Raw genomic sequence first — 13465 nt, forward strand, 5'->3', positions numbered from 1 at the left:
GAGCTAACATGGGTGCTAGATTAATTTTAAGCCATGTTTATATTCTGTGTACGCATATAGGACTATATAACACAAAATGTGTTCCAAAAGTTACATAATGCAACTTTAATCAATCACTTTTATGTTGCAGCTGGTAAAGTTGACACTAATTTCAATTAATTAGTATACTGCTGGGTAACATGTAGACTTCCTACAGGGAACAATAGTCTTTTTATAGTTAATCTGAAGCTGCAAAGTAACTAAAGCTATAAAAAATAAATGTAATTCAGTAAAAAGTACAACATTTTCATCTGATTTGTAGTGGAGTAGAAGTATTAAGTAGTGCAAAATGGAAATAGTCAGTACTCAACAACTACCTTAAATTTTTTTACTGAAGTACAGAATGTACATTTATTTTAAACCTCTGGTGCTGGTGAACTAAATGTAGGTGAATAAATGAGTAAGGATAAAGGACAATGATAAAATTACGTTTATTTCGTATAATAGACCATTATCTTTTCAACACCTCCGGACTGCACAGAAGCAAACGCACCAAAAAAATAAAGCAACAGAAAATCCACCTCTCCCTCTGCTACAAGCTTACAAATCCACACCAGTAAAACTTACAGTATCAAGAGACCTCGATATAAAGCAAAGTGAGGGGATTCCAAATAAAATGGTTCACTCTGTAATAAAGTGAAAACAGTTTTGCATAGGCTTCCCTGGGGACAAAGGCACAGTAATAGGCATTTCCTAAACCAAGCTAGCCTAAATCTTACAAGCACAGTTTTCATTTGGAGTGAGGGGAACTTTATGGTCTGGCTTTGAGAGGCTAAACTAAGATCAACTGAATAGAAAACACTGAACTTAGCATTACTTTATCATAAAGGCCAGCTGTTTTAGTCCTTGCATGGAGTATACGGTCTGTGCAGTAAAAGTAATTTTCATGAACCTGAGGGAGAAAATGGCAACAAGGCACAAAGTCAAGCATATTCACAGACATACAGTATATAACTCACAACACATACAGATATCAAGGCTTTAGAGGTCCATATATGCATTTATATAGTATGTGTAACAACTAAAACGAATGTGTGCAGAGAAGAAAGACTAAATAGTAGCAGTATGACTCTACAGGAGGAAATGTAGCGAAATAAAAGGCTACTAGACCATTTCATTGGTGATTGTCAACATCAGGAAGGTCCGCTGTGTAGATACATCAACTAAACAGCAGCAGTGCTAAATTACTATTCTACAAATAACAGTGATCCCTTGTTTTCAACATTTCACAATATAAACAAAACTCAGTTATCTTAAAAAATAATAATAATATGGAATGTTTTCCCTCAATAACCTCATGATTACCAGGAGCAGAGGACGCAGAGACAGGCGGAACAGGAGGCACTTAAGAGAAGAAACACACAGCAGAGGTAAACATTAGTGCAAAGCCATTTTTAAGGCAGAGGAATGATTCAGCATGTGAGAGTATAAAAAAAAAAAAGGTAAAGCGCGAGAGTAAAGGCAGAGAAAGAGGGCACAGTGTACTGATCAGTTCATTAGCTCCATGATGCTGGAGGTGAAGTGCAGGCAGAGGGTGTGTCTGCAGAAGTTGCAGAGAGGCCGTAGATTCCAGTGCATGTCTGTCTTTGGTGTCTTGTGTCGTTAACGCTACAGAGGATGACAGAAGGCTGAGATAAAGGACACAAGCTTTGTAAAGTCTGTCTCACCTAAGAAAGTAACCTGCTGAGTGCTGTGAGATTTTGGTTCCTGACAACTCAGACATCAGGGGAGGAAGTACTGGTCTAGAATTACTTTTGCTGACAATTTAAAACAATCCTAGAACAATACTCCCGCTCTTACACATGTGAGAAATATAGACCTGGTGTGTAATGCCACAACAAAGTGCAGCTCTGTAACTGGTCCTGAGTCAGTGGAGTGTGTGTGCATGTGTGTGTTTGAGCCTTGGTCGTTTCTATTGGTCAGAGCTAGTTAAGGACACCAGCTGTGGAGTCTCCACTTGTGAAGTTTTCTGTCCTGACTTTTCTTCAGGTGTCTCCCGGGCACCGTTACTGTCTACAGCAACGTCAGCAGCAGCAGCCTGTCGCTCACACAGACTCCCCAGCAGCTGAGCCGTTTTGAAGACCGAGGCATGACCTGCCGGCTGCAGGGACTGGACCTTCGGCAGGTTCTGTAAGGTCCGCAGCATCTCGGCAGACACGATAGGCAAATGCTGCTCCTGGATCAAGCTGGTGCTGGGAAGTCGCAGGACGGTGTCACGCTGGCTTGAGGGCCTGGGAGCGGGCCTGGTCCTCTGGGGAGCCGAGGATCGGACTGAGCTCGATGAGAATTTCTTCTGTGGTGGGTGTAAATCTTCCTCATCCACCGACTGGTCACTAGAGGGTATTGTGCTGTCATCAGAGTCATCGCTCACAGCATCATTGCCACTGTTGTCGTCATAATCGTCTTCCTCTTTGGTGCCATCTCCGTCTGTGATATATATCATGTCTTCAGGCAGAGAGGTGAACTGGTAGACGAGACGCTGCCCTTCAACCTTATTCAGGATGCCTCTCTGGTAGTAGTACCTACATACATATAAAGGTTCAGCATTAACAATGCAAAACATGGCATACACATATATTTTCCTGTAAGTAAGGGTGTCACAATTTCAATTCTAAATTGAAAATCGATGGAACGACATTTCATTTCATTGACTGAAATCAAAAGCAGGATCAACTAGTCTTTCAGGATTGTTTTTCCTCTCCTGTTGCCTTCTTCTGTGAAAAACAGCTGAAATTGACCAGTGACTCTTTTATTGTTCGTTCTAAGAGTTTGTTCCCAATTGACTGGTGAAATATTGATATTCTTAAATGTAACCATATGGCCTTACTATGGTACATTCCTGAAGAAAACATGACGGCTATGTTACACTTCATATGTAGCCTATCTTTGTAAAGATTTTTTTTTCCCCTGTTGATTTCTGCAAATCAAGACTCAACTGCCTAACAATGCCATAACCTTGTCACTTTAAAATTAAAGGCCAATTCGAATGATAGATTTGGAGAATTGTGACACCCCTACCTCAAAGTAAAGATATGAACAATGAAGTTGTAAACATTTTCTCTTTTTGTACCTGAGTGCTCTGCCCATCGTCTCATAATTCATATCTGGCTTGTTCTTGTGTTTGCCCCAGAGTCTGGCCACAGCTTTTGAGTTGACTAACTTGAAGATTCCTGCTTGGGCATTGGTCCATTTAATGTATCGGGGGCAGACCTGTCGGTCCTGCAACAACTCCATCAGGAACTGCCACAGGTACAGCGTGTTTCCTCCTGAAGCACAAACACAGGAAACGTGATGGAAAGGGAAAGACAAAGAAACGTCATGGAAAGACTTTTGCAAAAGTGACTCATCCCTGTGATTTATCCATCCAAGGCCCAGAACATATTTCGGACGTGGAATATGTAAACATTGCTGTCTTCGTCTATCTGTTAAAGAAATGGCTTTTTAGTTTCTTATGTTTTTATTCAGACAGAAAGAGCCACGTGCTTATTCTGTATTTGGCTAGAGCTCACTGATACTAAGATAAAATAAAAAGTAATGATAAAAGGAGGAAGAGAAGGGTGCTCTCTGTTCTCTCACAGGCTGCATTAGTGACTTATTAACTTATACATTCTGACATAAACAAGTGTTTTTGGTGGATATTCATTCACTATCGATAAATAATTTTTCACCTCCTTTTTTCCCACACAATGCAAGGAAAAAAAATGTTTCAGAATATCTCTTACTTTGGCTCATTCACCGTGTTTCATGGATTTTGGATACACTTTGTCAGGTATTAGATTACCTGGGGCCTCATTACGGAAACTTCCTATGTCTGAAGTCTTATCTTAATCCAGTTAAAGATGACATTTAACTGCATTTAGGAAAATAATCCTATTGTATCATTTATAGAAATTTGGCTGCAGAACCGTCCTAACTAAAGAATTGTCTGAGTAAGGAATTTTAAGTTTGGATGGCATTGACTCGGCCCTAAATTCAAAATAAGTGCAAAAATGGCAGCACCGCTGTTGGAGAAGCTAGCATGGATGTTAGCCTGTTGGAGAGATTAGCACTGATGTTAGTCTGTTGGAGAAACTATTGCCGATGTTAGCCTGTTGGAGACGCTGGCATGGATGTTGGACTGTTAGAGAACACAGATATTAGCTTGTTAGCTTTAAATTTCTAGGAGCATGTATTATCAGTATATCCTCCGCCGACACAAAAAATCAAAGATAAAACTCAATGCCTGTCTTTTCTAGGCCATTAGAATAAGCTAGCTAGCCAGAGACAGGTGAAGTGAGACAACTGTCTTCGGACTTCGTACATTCTGGACACGGACGGGCATGACAGGACACAGTCATGAGTTCAGGAATTGCTTCATTGAAATTGAATTGAAGATATGACAAGCAGTTGGGAATATTTCTGTAATGAGGCCAATGATTTTGAGTTAGTGATTAGTTACAGCTGCTTCAGATGGCGAACAAGACACATATTTAATTTGTGTCTGAGCACCACTGCAGCCTTAACGTCACTATGACAGATTTCATTCAGCTGCTCAGCTGTTCTGAAAGTCTTATGGGAATGTTACAGGTCGGACATAGCGAGACTGCTGTTGTGACTTTTATGTCAGGGTGCTTTTATTTAGGTGAGAGACCAACACATAAAATTAACATCACATTTAAGTAATCAGAGGTACATCTGAAGGGGTCTAAATTAATGTTGTTATGTGTGGAAATACCTTTGTTGTATTTGTCCTTCTTCACTATAATATTCGGTGTGGGAGACTCTGCCCTTCTGTGTCGAGGTTTTCTCCCTGAGTATTTGGAGAATAAGGCAATTTATGAGATATTTAATTTAATCACATGAGCCATAATTAAGTTTCATATCAGCTGATAACCCGGAGAGTGACTGACCTCTCTTCTTGGACTGCAGCTGTGCTGCAGGCTTCTCTGTGTGCAACGAGTGCCACTGTGGCTGGTCAACTGCTCCCACAATCCCCTCTGCCGACACAGTCACCTGGGTGACAGGAGTAGTGATGACATCACCCAGTGATGGTAAGAAGGTCTGGGCTGCAGGGGGGCATAAACAGATTTGATGAAAGAGAACAGCAGTGTGACCACCAGGTCTAAAAATAACATCTCGCAGTCAGACATGTCCTATATCAAAACAGAGAGGCGGCGAGGTTTTACTGTGGCATCTTCACTCAGTTACTGTGCATGTGAGTAGTGTTAACTCAGGTGTCTGTGTGTGTGTGTGCGCTCACAGTAGTGTTGCTCCAGAGACAGGGTGTCAGGGCAGTCCATGCTGAGAAGCGAGTCAGCAGCAACAAGTGTCTCCATGGTCTCCTCCTCTCCACTCTCGCATGGCTCCACTACAGACCACAGAGACGGGATTAACATACAAAAAAATGTTTGCGGCTGGAGGAGTGCGTCAATGTGACCAAGCATCTTGATGTATTTGCTGGATTAGCCTACCCAAGAGCAGACATTCCTGTCTGGTTTCTTAATCCATAACATTTTTTTTGATTGCTTTCTAGCCAATGTGTTATATCATGATGTATACTTATGTGATATAAAATTACAGATGTTGGTGAAAACCACAAAACAGATCACCCGTCTCTGAAATGGCATGTAGATTTAAGAAAACATGGGGCAGTGGTTCTGCTGCTGTCGGATACGTTCAAGTACCCCTTCATTGTCTCATCGCCTTGATAAATGGGATGGGCTTTCCTGGAATTGTTAAGTAGTATTTCACCACAGAGAGATCTGCAGCTGAGACGGGCCTGCGGCTGCACATGGAGATTTATACAAGATACAGTAACCCAGTAACTGTTGTTACTGTTTAGGGTTAGGCTTTTCAACATCTTGTTTTCCAGATTATCATCTCCACTGATCATGAATCGCATCATAAACGAATAATTGCAGTATCATTTTTTTTTGCCATACGATGCAGCCCTAATCTATTGCAACTTTCTGCCTGCTTGTTGTTTTCACACACTCTGAACTGCAAAATGTGAGGTTGCAGATTAGAGCTGCAAATGTTTAACTGATAAATTGTCAACCATTAAATTCAATCAATTAATCAGTTAGGGAGTTATTCTTGTTTTTTCCCAGCATATTTAATGTGAATATCTTTGTTTTTCTTTACTCCTTTATGACACTAAACTGAATTTCTTTGGGTTGTGGACAAAACAAGACATTTGAGGACATCACTTTGTGCTTCTGGAAACACTGATCAACAATTCTCACAATTTCTGACATTTTATAGGTTAACTGATTGATTGATTGATTGATTGACATAATAATCAACAGATTACTCGACAATGAAAATACAAATGCAAATAACAAACGGCCCTGGCAAGGCAGTTCGGCCTATTGAAGCTGACACATTACTGACAATAAATATACAAGATAACTCAATCTAGCTACTCCACAATCACTGCACAAGACATAGCCACATACCCCTTTTCCACTGGTCAAAAATCCCACTTAAACCCGCTAAGATCGGGCTTTTGTGTGCAATGGTAATGTGTAAACTCTGCACTGACAACTGACTCTGCAGCAGACACAGGTTTTTTTCACCTCGGCTCGGCTTTGATCTAAACGTAAGACCCAGGTGAACACGCTAAATGCCGCCGCGCAAATTGATGACGTGTTATGAACATCTGGTGGCGGCGCGTAAATAAAGAGAGAATTTGGGGTGCATCTATCCAAGGACGTTTTATTACTGGACAGTGTTGGAGTTGGAGCCCCGTTCATTCCTATGAAAGCTGCTCAGTGGTGTTTTGAAACCAAAAAAGCTCTGTGAAAATAGCTGGATCACCAACCAAGCCGGCTAACTTCTGGTGTAGCACCTGGCTAACTTAAAGGGGGATAAAATAATTTAATCGTGCATCTCATTTATCAGTTAGCTTAGAAGTCAAATTGTGATAGTGACAAGAATCATTTTGCAGGGGTTGTGACGCTCATTAATCAATTAATATCCACTGTCTTACAGACGGCTCTTTCACAATGGGTCTATTGTTGTTTTCTCTTCTGTTACCACTGTTTCTGGCGCATTGGTGACGTGAGACATGACGTCAGTGATGTACAACGTGACGCTTCAGGGATGCGGGAAGTAGGAATGGGGTCAATAGGTGATTCTTAGCGGGTTGACCCGCGTTTACAAAACCTGTGTAGACCTGCTAATTTTGGTGGAAAAGCGGTTTAATAGAGAAAATGTTCTTTCATATTTCAGGTGAACTGACCCTTTAATGACACAAACTGATGACTGAGCAGCAGTTTTAATAATCATTTGTCTCCAACAGCAGAGAGCAACCTATTTTTTAATACTGCACCCACAAAACTTCAGTAACAGTGCACAATTAAATAAATACACTAACACCCGATGCTGATGGTGTAGTGCTCACAGTGCTGCTACCTGCTCACACACAATAATGGCAGTCTGTGGGCTTGTGTAATGCATCACGTCAGCATACATCTTGCCACATGCAGGTCTACTCACTTAAGGCACATCACCATCAGAAGGGACTCTATTGTTTTGCGCGCATTTATTTATGTGACGTAAACAGGCTGTGAAGTGAAGCAGTGAGCTGCTACACAACATCTGCTAGCTAACAGCTGTTTGTCATGGGCTCCAACACTCTCTGCCGCCGAGAAAACCACCGAAACACCCCCCAAAACAAGGCGCCATGTTTAAAGAAACACAGCAGGTAAGTCACTGTCCCTGAAAGCTGGTACTTCTGAAACAAACAGTCCAAAAACTATCCGCGAGTGTTGCTGCAGGCACCGTTAGCTAAGTTACCCGAGCCTCGCCGTGCCCTCCTTCAGCTGCTCGCTCCAACCAGAGTAATGTCGGAAAAACAACCCGGTACAGTGATATAACTTACTTTTAATTCCCAGCACTGGTGAGGAACAAGCTATAGCATATGTGCTGTAGCCCGAATGGACCACGTCTACATCCTAATATGATTCATTAACTGTCTTTCCCAGGCACGAGCCAGGAATGTTTTGTTTCACTTCCTGAATTTTGGCGGAGGGAGGTCCATGTGCGAGGGTCGCGACTGCGCATGTGCAGGTCGAGGTTTTCTTTTAATACCTGGTATGACTTTTAATTTGGTAAAAGACTGTACCATAGGTGAGCTTTAGTCATGAAATGTGAATGTGTCAGGTGAAGACAGGCAGCTGTGTGTGTGTGTGTGTGTGTGTGTGTGTGTGTGTCTCTCTCTCTCTCTCTCTGTGTGTGTGTGTGTATGTGTTGTACGCACTGACCTTTGAGCAGCTGCTGGTGATCCTCCTCTGTGTGTGTCTGTTCACATGCCAGACCTGTATATGAGAGCAGGTGTGGATGGGGAACCTGCTCCACAATCACTGCAGGGTAATCCGAGTAAACCCCCAACTGCAACACACACACACACACACACACAGAAAATAAGATTAGATTACAATTTGTCAGATTCCTGGGAATTGTGTGTTGCTTCACGCGCCGGCTCAACACAAAGAAAGTCATCGCTGTCTGACGTTTACTTACCTGTGACATGTTGACATGGTCACTGGCAAAGTCGAAGATGAGCTCCGACTGCTGAAGCATGGCTGAATATCTCAAACCCACGCACGACTTTAACTGCGTGAAAACAGCATCACAGCTTTTCCTCTGAAGACTAGTAATAACCCCACAGGTCCAATGTGTTTTTGTGTCCACACAGATGTTTTGGAGTGAATCTTCAGACGGAAGATCTGTCAGTGTCGATCTACCAGAGAGCTTCCCCCAGGATACGATGAGGGTCGGTCTCGTTCCATGCAGCACAGCTCAACAGAGTGATGTGAGTATACTAATTGACCAGAGACACAGAGGCGTCACAGGAAACTCATGCTCGCTCGCTCTGCCTCGACTCTCGATGAGGAAGTGGGGGCTGCTAAACTGTCCTGTGGTCTGGCTCAACCTGCCAGAGAAGAACAGAGAGAAACAAGAACAAATGTGTGTGTTGGTGCTGGCGGTGTTGGGGGTTGGAGAGAGCCGTTACAAGCCAAGCACACAAGCTAGAGCACCACACCTGCCGTGAATATCAGGTGGTAACCGGTTAGACATTTCTAATAAAATGTCCAAATAGAAAAAATGCGGTCACTGTGATCTGAGAGGCTGAGGAAACAACACAGTTTGCTTGTCTCTCTCACATATCTCATTCTGTTGGTCTTATCTTGCTTCTAAAAGAGGCTAAACCAGCAACAGGAAGGAAGCGTTTGCACTGCAATGTGTGCCTGGGCTGTGTGTGTGTGTGTGTGTGTGTGTGTGTGTGTGTGTGTGTGTGTGTGTGTGTGTGTGGTACGAGCGGGGGGGAGGCGGCTGGTGTTGAACTTGAAACATCATGTCTTTGCACAATGTTCAAGGTTTCAGGGGCGTTGCGTGCACATTCCTTACAACATGAAGTGAGGGGGACATTCAGAACAAAACCGACTCCTCTCCTCGACTCCCCCGTAAACGCACGGCCCCTACACTGCTCCCCCCCGTTCCTCTGCCCTTCATTTTTCAAAGTTTACTGCGATTGAATTCAGTCTGTATAGCGGCCTCCCCCTCACATGTGTCTCAAACACTGCTGGCACACCTGCACTCACCTTCAGCTCCTCTCTGTTGAAGATCACGCCAGCGTTTAGGATTTGCGCACAATACATCTCCCACTGTGAACAAAAAAACGCTCCCGAGGAATTAAATATAATCACAGCGCTCCTACGTTTTAATCCCATTAATCCTCAGTTTGGTTGAGACCGTCTTGATGGTCTCACAGTTCCTGAGTTTTTTTAATACCCCAGCTCCCACAGAGAGGGGGAATGTGAGTGCGCTTCTTTGTCTTTTTGTGTGCGAGTGTTTGATAGAGGCAAAACATGTTTGGGTCAGTTATCACACAGGAAGCACAGCTCAGTTAGGAGTTAGGAGGCACCGCTTCCTGAGTTCCTGTGCCAGACCGCTGCCAACATCTCTGCCAGCAATTGCGCTCTCATTTTCGACTTCCTCTGATGTGTGCAGTTGTTTGTTGCTCGATGACTTACGGCGGTGAAGACATGAGGGAAAATGGAGGATAGCTTAATTTTCGAAACGGTGTAGGATTTTCACAGTTAAGGAGTGTAAGGACAAATAGTCCTTTTTAAAGGGACAGTTCAACTCAAAACCAAAAACACATATTTTTCCTCTCAGGAGTTTTGGAGATATCAGCTTGATAACTAAGCTGAGGTTACAGCTCACCCGAGGAGGACGCTGTCAATGTATACATCCAATGTGTCTCGAGCACGAGCGTCTCGTCCAGGAGTAGATGCACTCTCTCTTTGTGCAGTGACACGGTTGGTGAGTGTGATAGTTCCTGCGTGAAACTGCTCACAACAACTGTGGATTATCTTGAGTAACCAGCTCATGGTTTCTAGAAAGAGACATTGCTGTTGAGTTCTTCAAATGTATTTTCAGCTACTCTGAGCACCACAAACCAAGGCAGACATCTCTATAGACTGAATACACTTAAAAAACACAGTCACTTCAGGGTAGACAACTGGCAGCTAATCAGCAAACTTATTTATTTGTGTTGCCATTTTCAGCCGTAACCATAACGTGTAAAGATATTTAATAAAACACAGCGGTCCGACCTATATGACGTGTCTGCTCTGCTTATTTCAAGCGATACATTGCTTTGCAGGCATCTTTGACATCTACACGACAGTGACATGCTAACTGCTAGCTTGGCTAAATTCAAGATGTCATTTCCTTTAATCTGTGGCCCAACAGGTTTAATTAGGTCTCCAAGCTAATGTCAGTGAAAATATTATTATTGAGATATAAAAGCACAAACATGCATTTTAGATGAATCAGATGTAAACACTTTGAACATCATGAAAAACAACAGTCAAATGTTCTACCTGTAAGTTATTGTAAACAAACATTGTGATTCGGTCGATGGCCGATATCTCCAAAACTTGGCAAATCACACCAAAACAAGCTAGATGGATAAATGGCACAACAGGAAGGAGGCAAAATATTATTTTTTTTGAAGGGGTGAACTGTTCCTTTTAATAATGCTCTGTATACAAAGCTTGATTGCAGGAGATATTAGAGATGAAAATTAAAGGTGCACAATCTTCACTGGCTGTTTTTTTTTAATGCCTAAACAAACTAAATAAACAAACTCTTTGTTTTCATGACTGAATAAACTGAAAAAACAAACTGACCTTAAAGGACAACACAACTTCATACTGTTTCACTTTGTTTATATGTGGCGGACCCTGCCACCTTTCCAGCTTCGGACAGTGTTCTGGGACCTTATTTTCCTCTGAGAACAGCTTGTTTATTAAGTTATGGAAAAAATAAATATTTCTGAGTTTGTATTGTTACCTCATTAATACTGTAAATATTAAAATTCTGAGTTTGAATTCCTTCTTCAAAACTACATGTTGCCCCTTTAACAGCATCTGTTATAGTTATAATTAATTGAATAATTTTAAGGCAAAAATATCATGAATTCTCTGCCTCCAGCAGAATGAATGAATATTTGCTGTTTTTTCTAGTCTTCTGTGACAGTAAGTTGAATATTTTATGTATTTTAGATGGTCGGGCAGACAAGGCAAGACATTTCAAGACATCAGCTTGAACTCTGGGGAAATGTGATGGGTATATTTTTTTGCAGTTTTAGGAAAAAATAATCAGTAGAGAGATATATTTGATCTGAATCACATACTGTATGTTTTTAAATGAAGTGACATGACCTGATTTTTTTTCACACACTAACTTTGACTGTCTTGAAGTTGTTGTGCCGGTTGAACATAACTAACTAACAGCCACCTTCCACTTCCTAACCTGAAAATCAGGCTCTGGATGTGCATAATGGCAAGCTGCCACGCATCCTTTAGTATCAATGAACGTAGTGGAAACATGACAAATGCAGACAGCCTTTTGTGTTTTCGTAAAATAAGAGTTCACTGACAAAAACATCTGTATTTGGGGTTGTCTTTCTTGCTCTTGCTTGCTCTGCCTGCCATTGTGCCATGTGTGTATGTTCATTGTCAGCGTGGCCCGCGGCCTGCCACTTCTATACAGAGTGTCTCTTAACAGTACAGAGCCTGTGTTCATCTGTACTCTGGTCACATAGGTTTGTCTCTGTGGCCTCGGCACTAGGATCTGAGTCTGTGAAGTGGCTGCCAGGCCCCTAAGGACACTGATAAGCCCCCATAACATTCATTCCCCAGTTTGCGTGCGTGTGTGTGTGTGTGTGTGTGTGTGTGTGTGTGAGAGACTCAAAGACCGAGATAGAGAGAGTGCGGGTGTGTTTGACAGAAAGTGGCAGAGAGTGTGTATGTGTGAACTAGGCCAGGCTGATAACAGTATGGCAAGTGAGGGAGCAGCTGATAAGCCCCTCTTGTTGCTTGGGGTAACCGGGCCTTGTTAAATGAACACAGTGAAAAATGGTGTGTCTCTGTGTGCGCGTCTGTGTGGATGCGTGTGTGTGTGTGTTTGGAGAGGAGGCGATTGGGAAGCTGGGAATGGTGGAGGTGGTCACAACACACCTCTGTTTTGACGACCTTGTGTGTGTGGTTTCGCCGTCATTTAAAGTAAATCATTAAACTTCAAACTTTGAGTTTTTACCAAAAATCCCCGGCAGGGAGTTGAAACTGCGTCAAACAGCCGCGCTCAGAAACTCACACACACTCTCTGAAAAACACTTTCACTTTCCCTTCAGCACATGTCATGCAACATCCAGTCACCCAAAGAGCTACTAGCATGATTTTCTTTTTCTGTATGAAGTATTTGTCATGATAGGAAGTTGTAGGCCTGTTGTATGGAATAAGAAGCGGTGAGCTTACCTTGTATTTATAGCTTGTGTCTGTATGTATCAGAGCAGCAGCTGCCCGGAGGGTCCAGAAGAGAAACGGAAATTGTTCTCATCCCTTTTGGCAAACACAGACCCTTCTTCTTCTTCTTCTTCTTCTTCTTCTTCTGCTTACAGACCTGCGATCAGTTGTGCGAATATCAACTCACCAAGGAAAGTACCACACTGACTTTAGATCACTGTCGATCGTGTTGATCTTTTTTTTCTTCTTCCCTTCAGCACTTCTCAGTTATTGCTTCCTCTTTTTTCCAGGGAACTGCCCCCCCTGTGAGCTCTGATTGGTTACCTGTGTTGTGAGTCAAGGTAACCCATAGTGACCATTGTCAGTGTGGAGCAAATGTAAACACGGGCGTATTTGCAATGTAAAGCAGCTGACAGCCAAGCAACTGATCTGCAAACAGCCGAGTGGTTTATATGAGGGTGAACAGCCAGTGGATGATGTGATGATCTCACTGAATGTCATATTAAAAATCATTAAGTCGGATTCAACCACATGAATATGGCTTTACAATATGAAAGCTCTGTATGATGCCGCCTCGTATGGTTAATGTTAACATCAGAGGCAAATCTAGGCTGAACTATGTGAGC

General features: G+C 42.5%; 1 protein-coding gene across 2 annotated transcripts; it reads right to left on the reverse strand.

Annotated features, from left to right (window-relative positions):
• Positions 1–453: 453 nt before the first annotated feature.
• Positions 454–8728, reverse strand: LOC311266849 (ETS-related transcription factor Elf-1-like). Of its 2 annotated transcripts, XM_084369445.1 has the most exons (7): positions 8545–8728; positions 8286–8412; positions 5279–5386; positions 4929–5084; positions 4754–4828; positions 3110–3305; positions 454–2561 (listed from the first exon to the last, which is right to left on the reverse strand). In XM_084369445.1, exons 1-7 carry the CDS (start codon positions 8602–8604, stop codon positions 1952–1954), a joined length of 1332 nt encoding a protein of 443 aa, XP_084225571.1. In that variant the 5' UTR covers positions 8605–8728; the 3' UTR covers positions 454–1951. The 2 variants fall into 2 exon arrangements, with proteins under 2 accessions (XP_084225571.1, XP_084225572.1); XM_084369446.1 differs by lacking the exons at positions 8286–8412; positions 8545–8728 and adding an exon at positions 7904–8051.
• Positions 8729–13465: the final 4737 nt, after the last annotated feature.

The sequence above is a fragment of the Pagrus pagrus genome, assembly GCF_965226575.1.
Source record: "Pagrus pagrus genome assembly, chromosome: 12".
NCBI lineage: Eukaryota > Metazoa > Chordata > Actinopteri > Spariformes > Sparidae > Pagrus > Pagrus pagrus.